Below are 10,263 nucleotides of genomic sequence, written 5' to 3'. Positions count from 1 at the left end.
GCATTGATCTCAACCGTTAGATCAATCTAGATCTACGGTCTGGATCCGAGGGCTTAAGTGGAACGGTGTCGTTTCGAGGGTAAAGGGTTTGGGTTGGTCCGGGTGGCAACGGGTCGGGTTCCTCAGTGGGTTATGGGGAATCGATCTTGACCGTTGATCAATTTGAGATCAACGGCCCAGATCGACCTGGATTAACACGACGTCGTTTGGACGCTCTGGTGTTTAGCTGGGACTGGACCGGGTAGGCCTGGTTTTTGTGCATTGTTTGTTTGGGCCAATTTTAATAAATTGGCCCAATCCGGAAGAAGAAAGGATCTTTTTATTATTTTTATTTCTTTTTCTTATTTATTTTAAAAACAAAACTAAGCAAAATCAAATTAAAATTAAATACACACTCAATACAATTATTTGCACACACACTAAAATATTTCAAAACAGGTAAAATCAAACAAAATAAAATCACGGACGAAGATGCCTATTTATGATTTTCTATTTAACGACCGGATTACGGTTCGAATTATGCAGGACACACACATTTTTTTTGTATTTTGTTTTAATAAAGTAAAAATGGGCCAAAGTCATAAACAATTAACGAAGTGCCATGTAAAAATCCAAAAATTGTGCAGCAAGGCCAATTATTATTATTTTTATTTCTTTTGGAGCGATTGTCGTGCGAAACAAAAATCACGTGCTCACAAGAAGTCCAAGGGTCTTATCATAACACATTGAGAATTGGTACAAATCTTTAATGATTACAAGGTTACGAATGCATTGGTCTATGTCAAGTGACTAAGTATAAATTACAAATACAAAAAGGGGGGGCATTCTAAGTTTTTCAGCCTAAAGGATCACTCCGTACAATATAAATAATACTTCGCAACCCCTTAAGGTAGGGGATTGCTCATATTATTCAGCGGGCACAGACTATCATCTCCTGCTACCCAATTACTATACTGAAGTTGTTACTTAAAGGCGCTCTAATTCAATTCTAAATCGTATCCTATGCGTGCACTACTCATCTCATACATGTGGTCCAAGAGGCTTTGGACCTAATATTTTGGTGGTTTTAGACTTTTCTTAGGCTACTCAAAATGATAAAACTAGGCGCGCATTAAAAACAAATAGGACTACACACAATCAACACCAAAGGCTCAGATTCACCTCCTCATATAGACACGTATGCACGCTGTCAATTAGGCAGACAAGTTATAGCTTATACTAGCGATGCTCAACTTATTTAAACGGACAGCTATAGATAGGTAGGTTTGGAGTCAAGGCATGTTAAATTGTTCAAGACCTATAGGCAGGATCTCTACGTGATTCTGCTTTCCAGTAGTATATAAGCAGCGTTCAGGCGAATGAAAACATTGCATGTCCTATAGGCATGATTCCTAAGTGATTATGCTTTCCAGTAATATATGGGTAGTGCAATAATTTCTGGCCTATCATATAGACAAATTGAATGTTGCAAGTCCTTTAGACATGATATCTAATCGTTTTGCATAAATAGGCAGTAAAAACAATCATAATTCTGAATTATTAATGCTGGTTTTATAGGCATGCGTCTTAGACAGGTGACAGTGCAGTGAAAACAACGGGAATAGTCGATTAGAGTATTAGAATCCTATAGCCATGATATCTAGATGAGCAGTACCCTAAAAGTAATTGAAGAAATTGATAAATTAATTATTAGAAGTCCTATAAGCATGGTATCTAGGTAAAAATATTGCATTACTACGCCCTATAGACATGTTGTCTAAGAGTGTTGAGTAGTAGACATGGAAAACATGTATAGCAAATACTGGGACTAACATGTTTTGATAAGTTAAGTACAATGTGTGTGTGTGTGTGTGTGTGACTCCTATAGGCATGACGTCTATCAGTATACAAAAATAAAGTATGCTAAACAAAAACAACAAATAGAGCATATAGACCCAATAGATATGTTCTCTAACCTTATTATGCAAGAATAAAGCATACCCCTTTCCCCTTTTTTAATAACTCTCATCATTCAGTTTTACAAGCTATTACAGATCACTTTAAATAATTACAGGCCCAAATACAAATAGAGGATAACCCAACAATATATCTGGGTCTTCGAATAGGCTTAGGACTTCATGCAGCCAGCAGGCCCAAACTTCAAGCGCAGACAGTATACTTCGAAACCTCAAGAACAAAGGCATGCCCAACTTACTAGGCCCAAACAATTCTAATGATTAAGCTAACGGATGCTAAGTTCAGCCACACAAGTAACAAAACTAATCTTAAAACTGTAATTAGCAAACTAATTTTAATCAGTGCTTATAAGCAAGATCATGCTCAAGTTGGAAAAAACATATAAGACATATATGAGGCAAGCTCATGTTTATCACACCAGAAACAAAGTTTAAGATCAGTAGGATTATTTCAAACTAATTTTCAGAAGCAAGCCTAGTCCAGAATTATTCTAAGGAGCCTTAAGCAGGGGTTTGAACATGGAAATCTAACAGTGTAATGGGCAAGACTAGTGAGATATAGACTGAACATAGAAACTTCAACATAAGAGCCTAATGAGAATAACTAATTTCCAGAGCTTAACATGTGAACTGTTCAGGTAAATAACAATCACCACACAAGGTTTTACATTCAACGGGTGAGCATCCATAAGGCAAGCAGGCATCACATGAATAAAGATGGAATAGATTAGACATATGTTGGATTTCACCCTAGGAGTCTTGAATGATCAGTGAGTACAGGAAAGCAAAGAAACAAATCTTCCTAGGAATTGTAACAGTATTGGCATATAGAATTCATATAATCACAGGGTGACTTCAGGGAAGTAGCAGTTTGTACATGAAAGTCTTAGTAAATACACATTCCAATGAGTTATGGGCATGCATTGGTCCCCTAAGAGGATCTAAGTCATGATAAGCAACAAACCAATTTACACATAAACATAAAGATAAGCAATTAATCAGACTGCACACTTATAATGTGCATACACTAACGCTAACATATTAAGCTAAGCACTTAGACCACATTGTCTCCAAATTGCAGAGAAATAGCAAATTATATATAGGAGGATTCAACATGAACAGAGAAATTTGAGCAAGAACATAGTCTCAAAAAGGGTTTTGGCAAAGCAAGGCAGTCATCATGAATCAATTTAGCTATCCTTATGTCACGGCCTAAAAACTAACCCGTCGTGATGGCGCCTATCATGGTACTAGGCAAGCCAATATTTTCAAAATACTTTCAATATTTAACAGAAATGAATTAAGACATTCAAAATAACCGGAGTTTTTCATAAAAACAGGGTACCCAAAACATAAGTGCGCAAAAATAGTCCAACATCGGGGTGTCACTAAGTCACGAGCATCTAAACAACCAGTCTCGAAACAGAGTCTACAACAGTCTATGACAAAATGCCAATACAAAAAAGAAAAGATAACAAGAAAGGAGAGACAAGGAATGCGAACGCTGGTAGCTACCTCGTAGGTCTCCGATACTTAACCACGCACGAGATCAACGTCTACCGTGCACAGAAATACCTGGATTTGCACACGAGGTACAGGGAATAACGTGAGTACATCCAACTCAGTAAGTAACAATAATAAATAAGGAGTTGAAGATAGTTACGAGCAACACAGTTATAGTTTATTTTCAGTAATTTCGGCAAAGAATAGGCATGCTTTCATATCCGGCAGTTTAAGTCAAATCAGTTTTATACAGTTTCAAGTTTAAGTAATCTAGATATAAAATCTTTTAGAAATTTCACAACAATGACAGATAGCAACTAAGATCCCAAATTGTGCAGAATCTCATAAAAATAATCCAAGAACTCCTAAGCATCCTCTGAAGGTCTACCACATAAGTGAGGGATGTAACTTTGAACTTATATAGCCTCTTCAGCTCATCATCCGACATCGTGGGCCTTTCCTCAGGCTACGTGACAATAGTAGACTGAACTCCCCCAATTTGTAACATACCAAAGATCTGATAACCATCGACCATCTACTCTATAGTACGAATAGCTGTAGTTTGCACTCCGCCCCCTGCTTGGGATGTAGCGTCTATAGTAGGAAACACACTGGCCTAAGCCAAACTCTCGAGCAAACCAACCATACGGACCAAAGCGTCCTGAATAGCTGGAGTAGTAAGTAAACCCTTGGGAACCTAATATCGTTCCATTGGCTCAACATAATTATGAATCTGCTCCAAAACGAGAGCCAGTGGTGACTCCATAGCAGCTGCTCAAGTAGGGGCCCTAGTTACGGCACATGCTCCACCATGCCTCTGCCTCCCCAGCCTCTTGCTGCCCTGGCCTGGGATACTGGCGCCTGCTCAACTGTACCGGAAGAATGTGTCCTCACTAATTGTGAGAGAATAGAAAAGCAAAGATTCAAGCTTAGGGATAAACAAACCGTCACGACAGAGAACAAAAGAAAGAGAAGTTTTCCTAACGGTCCTATAGCCTCTCGAAGATAAATACAGACGTTTTAGTACTGATTTGCAAGACTCTACTAGACTTACTCATGACTCGTGAGACCTATGCAACCTAGTACTCCGATACCAACTTGTTATGACTCAAAATCTCACCAGAGCGGTGATAGCGCCTAACACTGCATGCTAGGCAACCTAACAACCAATATATAGAAATAAACTTCAATAAAAAAATTAAATAGTCTCAACTACGGAATAATATATAAAAAAACTAATGTCAAAACAATGATACAATTAAAAACAACCCCAAAATCTGGTGTCGCCAAGTACATGAGCTCTATAGAATAGGTAAATACAAGGTCTGAGTCAAATATAATTCTGTCCGAAATACTAAAAAGTAATGACATTAAATAAAGAAATGGACTTTAAGGCCTGCAAACGGATCAGCAGTGCTACATCAAAATCTCCAACTAGTCCGGATCCGGCTTATAGGAAGATACCATGATCGGCGACACCTAGATCAGGATATGAAATGCAGAGTGTAGTATAAGTACAGTCGGCCCCATGTAAGTAGGAAGTCTAACCTCGGACTGAAAGCATTGACGATCTTGGCAAGGTCCAATACTCATGTTCAATAGTCAACTACAATAATGACAACATAATAATAGCAAAAGCAAAAGTAACTCAAAGGTTCAACTCTATCACATTAAGAGGAAAATAAGCATGCTTGCCAAATATATCAGTCAAGGCATCGACTTTAATGACATCAAGTATCGAATAACATGAGAAAATAAAACTCTATGACTGCATGACAAGTATTCATGTCAAAATCAATAACATCACAGTTTAATTATCATGTAAATACAATCTCAGCTCATACATAGTGCCTGACACAATTATCCCTCAACCATACTCTCATCACGCTTGTGATGCCTGGCTTAAAGCCTCTGAATCATCACGCGCACTCACACTTAGTACTGTATGAGTACCTGGCATAATCCCCTCACAAAGCACATATCGAATGCCTGCACTCACATGATTATTCATGTCTCCGGAGGGGCGAATCCTAGATCAAGTGCTAATCGCATGAAGAGTTAACGATCAATATCACTCACCCCAATATGGGACCTGAACCAATGTCCTCTCACAATCAATCAATACTCCACTATCAATACCGCTCAGCCCAATATAGGCCGTGGATGAAAACGTCACCTCACAATCAATATCAACACGGTTCTTTAGCCCAAGATCTGTCATCAATCTGTTCAAGTCTCTATATGCTCACATCTCGTCGTGCCATGATCAAAATACCACACGGAGTAAGCTAACGTGCCACAACTCATCTCAAACACATGTCACACACAAAAGGACACTAATGACATGTGAGATAACATATAAAGAATGTATCGAGACAGAGATATAATACGCGAATTTAATATCATGACTGAAAAGCATGACTACAGCTAAGACAAATAGCTCAATATAACAAAAAGAGCTCTATCATATTCCAAATAGATGAATAAATGACCTAGACATGATTTCTAGCATCTATCATGGCTCACGTAGTCAACAAGTGTATAAAATACGACATTAAAGAAAATATGGTATCAAAGCAAACCTAGATTCAACCCGGATCATGAAAAATTATGGTGCACGCATATGTGCTCGTCACTTTGCATATGCGTCACCCATAACATATATCAAACATCATGACCTACGAGAAAATTACCTCGAGCCAAGCCTAGGCAAGATAGTTACCTTAAAGCAAGAGAATCAATATTCCAAAAATTAATTGCCTCTTAAATCGGCATCTGAACGGGTCCAATGTAGCCCAAAACAAATCAATCATGTCAAACAAGGCTATAGGGAATAATTTCAAATAATAAGGCTTCGATCTTTATTCAATTATCAAAAAGTCAACAAAAGTCAACTCCAGACCCACACAGTCCAAACCCGAGTCAAGGAGTAAATTCCGACTACCCATAATTTCACGAGTCTAAATATGTGATTAGATTCTAAAATCAAATCCAAATCATAGCTCAAATTCCTAGTTTTTATTTTCTTATGTCGTAGAAAAAAAATCCAAAAATTTTCTCAAAATTCCATATTTTAGAAGTTAATAATCCATATAGATTCTCGATATAATACCAAAATGGTAGGAATCACTTATCCCAAAGCCATGTGTGAAAATCTGCAAGCCAAAATTGCCCCTCCCAAGTTTACTGTTCAAATTATGAGATAGTGAGCCAAAATCCCGAAATGGCTCTCTATAACCCAACTGCATGTGTTGCATTTGCGACCAGGGATTTGTAAATGGGACCCTCACAAATGCGACCAAAGTGTCACAAAAGCAAATATAACCCTTATGCAGCTGATGTCACAAAAGCGACCCAAAATATCGCAAATGAGACCCTTCATCACAAAAGCAAACTATCCCTCACAAAAGTGAAAGTATCAATTGCGTCACCAGATTTGCAAATGCGAAGCTGGCCTCCCTAATCAAACATCGCAAATGTGATCAACAATTTGCGAAGCTGGCCTCCTCAATCCAACATCGCAAATGCGATCAAAAGTCCGCAAATGCAATTAGAACTGCAATACCAGCGAAAATTCCAACTTCCAAAAATCAATCTGAAACCAAGCTGAAACTTACCCGAGCGCCTCGGGACTCACTCCAAACATTCATCCAACTATATAAACCCCACACGAACTTGCTCGTAAGCTCAAGTCATCAAGATAATATCCACTAACAAGAATCAAGTATCAAAACTCATGTTGCATGCCTTTAAGTTCAAGAACTTCAATAATTCACAACTTACCGTCTGATTCATGCCTAACCAACTCGGAATGCAACTAAACTTTGCACACAAGTTTCAAATGACAAAATAAACCTATTTTGAGTTTCGAAACAATAATTTAAACCCGATAATATCAAAGTCAACTCCCGGTCAAACTTGTGAACTTTTCAAACCTTCAAACTACCAAATTTCGGCAAATAGAGCTGAAACATCCTTGGAACCTCCAAATCCAAGTTCGAACATACATCTAAGTCCAAGATCACCATACAAACTTATTGGAACCATCAAATCACCAATCTGAGACTGTTTTTCACAAAAGTTAAACCTTGGTCAACTCTTATAACTTAAGCTTTCAACAATAGAACCAAGTATTCTTATTCACCCCAAAACCTTCCTAGAACCAAACCAACTATTCTCGCAAGTCACAAAACAATAATCAAGCATACGGAAAACATTAAATAGAAAAAACATGGCTCAAATACATAAAATTACTGACCGGAATCGTTATAATAAAAATTATATTTTGTATTATTGGTAGGTAATATTCGCATATATTATGTACCCCAGAAAATAGGGTCCAAGAGACTTGCTAGCTGGACACAACTCTGTATATATTGAGACGATACTTTGTGAATACAACAAAGTTTTCCCCTGGAATATTTTATCACTAGACCAAGACTCGTTATATTTGTATAAAAAATAATTTGTATAAAATATTTGTCCTCTGTTCAAATGTTTCTGTACGTCTGAGTCTATGCTAAATGCCCTTCTTAAAAACAACTTTGTATGGATAAAACAGGCTTCCAAATTGGGGTATGTCCATATTCGACTTAGTTTGATCTTGTCTTGGAAATATGTTATGATGCAAGAGGGATGTAATTTATATTAGGAGGTCCGGTATGGTCTCCATCCTTTTCTGTGCCTTTAGTTTTTTTCCATTAAGATATTAAATTTAAGTTATATTGATAGTGTAATATAATTTTTTATATCATCAGTATAACTAAATGTATTATAACAGGTTTAGTTACTTACCGATCATTGTCTATGAAATGAATTTATCGTAATTATATTTTAAGCGATCTAATTGTATGTATATTTTTGCATGGTAATGCATATATAACTTAAACTCAAAGTAATGCACGCAAGCTCCTTGAAACAAGGTGACTGATAGTTCTTAAAGAGTCACAGGCTTCACCCAGTGATTTACCTTGCCATTATAGGATGATAAATTAAAAAAAAAAAAAGCGTGAATTTCAATCATGAATTAATTGAAGTAGGAGAACTTGATCTGGACTACTTTCTCCTGTCCACTTTAATTATTTTTTCCTTTTTTTATAATTCATAATATTTGATTTTTTCAAATATCAAAAAGGAATTAATTACTTTTTTCAAAGTTATGATTGGACTAAAGAATAGTATATGTTATATTTCGAATGAAAGGTAGTAGTAAAGATTGACATGGTCAATTTTATTGTTAATTTATATTTTAAAATAGATTCTTTAATATGTGTAAGAATAGTTAAAAAATCACTTAAAGTGAAATGAAGGAAGTATTATTAAAAAAAAATACATGAAAAAAAAAATAGAGATAACAAGTGTTATGGGAGAGCAATGAGCAGAGAGCAAAGAGTGAAGAACAAATCTCTGAAATCTAACAAAAAAAATAAGAAAATTATGTTTCCAAGGTTCTGTCGTTCGCATGAAAAAGAGAAGAATCAGCAGTACAACTACACAACAAAATGGTTCTTTTGACTTTTTCTTTTATTTGGAGAATCTTTTCTTTGAATAATAAGCAGAGAAAAAACCTTTACAAAATTAAATTAAAAATAAAAAGCTCTAATTTAGACTATAGCCAAAGTTTATGATACTTAGTAGTTAGTACATGCTTTTTGTTGGTGCATTTCGATATTATAGGCAGTGAAGAAAGTAGAATAAGTGATTAATTAGACGTGGAGAACAAAATTAGAAACAAATAAAAAGAAAGAAACAAGAGTAATATACTTTTAAGGCATGAATAGATTGTTTCCACACTTGCACCTCCAGGCTTCGGGGTAGTACTCTAAAGTGAAACTAAAACCGGGTTGAATGGAGACTCGAACCGGTTTACATGGCGAACACCTTCCACACTTGGATCTGCAGGTGGGTGGTGATGAACCCGGTCCACTCAGTTTTCTCTGAGGCAGAACTCGCTCAATCACCTCTTGCTGCTCACCACCTATGCTTCACAAAAACATAAATATCTCTAGCAGTTAGGATAACTAAGTACGCGTATATAAATTAATCAGATTATCGAGTTTTAATAAACATAAAATATTTTGAAAGATGGTAAATCCATTACAAAGAGTTTATGCACCAAGAGTGTAAATCTTCTTTACAGTCACGTCGCCTAAAAGAAAATTACAAATAATATTTCACCAAAAATGAAGATTATTACAATCTACGACAATAAATTAAAATACAACAATAGTATAAAAATTCAATACGGCGTGAGTATGTATAAAAAAAAAATCTACTGATATAAAAAGACGTAAATTAGTGAGAAATAGGTGAACTCACTGAGTCGTCGAGTGGGGTTGAGACGAAGAGCTGAAACAACAGAGGTAAGCAAAAGGAAAGTTAATGTGGCTATGGTAGCAAAAGAGAAGCAGGAGGGTGTGTGTTGGAAATGATGATGGCGGCAGTGTAATACGCCCATCGCCCAAATGGAGCTGCGAAAAATAGTGAAGTTATATAGAGACGAGTGTTTGCTACAATTAAGCTATGGAGATAGGGAGAGTTAATGCAAAATTAAAAGCTCAGAAGAAAAATGGAAGGTAGCTGCAGGGGAGGAGACTGCCTTCAATGTGGGGGGATTGGATTCTATTATTGAAAGTGTTGCGTGTGAAGGTGTCAGTCCAAGTCAAAAGACATACACCCTAATTAGCCTATTCATTTATTACAAAGATGAGAGAGAAATTTACCGATGTTTGTTTGTCAATGGTACCTTCTCCTTTTTTTCTTTCTTGTTTTAGCTTTCACTTAGGGGTCGTTTGGCTGGGTATTA

The 10,263-nt window shown here is 36.5% G+C and overlaps 1 protein-coding gene across 4 annotated transcripts; it reads right to left on the bottom strand.

Moving 5' to 3' along the window:
* Positions 1-3,515: 3,515 nt before the first annotated feature.
* On the bottom strand, positions 3,516-10,103 carry LOC104214089 (EPIDERMAL PATTERNING FACTOR-like protein 5). Of its 4 annotated transcripts, none has more exons than XM_070159563.1 (3): positions 9,777-10,103; positions 9,222-9,435; positions 3,516-3,530 (listed from the first exon to the last, which is right to left on the bottom strand). In XM_070159563.1, the coding sequence occupies exons 1-2, from the start codon at positions 9,913-9,915 to the stop codon at positions 9,224-9,226; spliced, it is 351 nt and encodes a 116-aa protein (XP_070015664.1). In that variant the 5' UTR covers positions 9,916-10,103; the 3' UTR covers positions 3,516-3,530; positions 9,222-9,223. The 4 variants fall into 4 exon arrangements, with proteins under 4 accessions (XP_070015664.1, XP_009762005.1, XP_009762006.1 ...); XM_009763703.2 differs by lacking the exon at positions 3,516-3,530 and adding an exon at positions 4,749-5,064; XM_009763704.2 differs by lacking the exon at positions 3,516-3,530 and adding an exon at positions 6,924-7,523.
* Positions 10,104-10,263: the final 160 nt, after the last annotated feature.

This window comes from Nicotiana sylvestris, chromosome 1, assembly GCF_000393655.2.
Source record: "Nicotiana sylvestris chromosome 1, ASM39365v2, whole genome shotgun sequence".
Lineage (NCBI taxonomy): Eukaryota > Viridiplantae > Streptophyta > Magnoliopsida > Solanales > Solanaceae > Nicotiana > Nicotiana sylvestris.
This window is presented reverse-complemented; position numbering and strand designations above follow the sequence as displayed.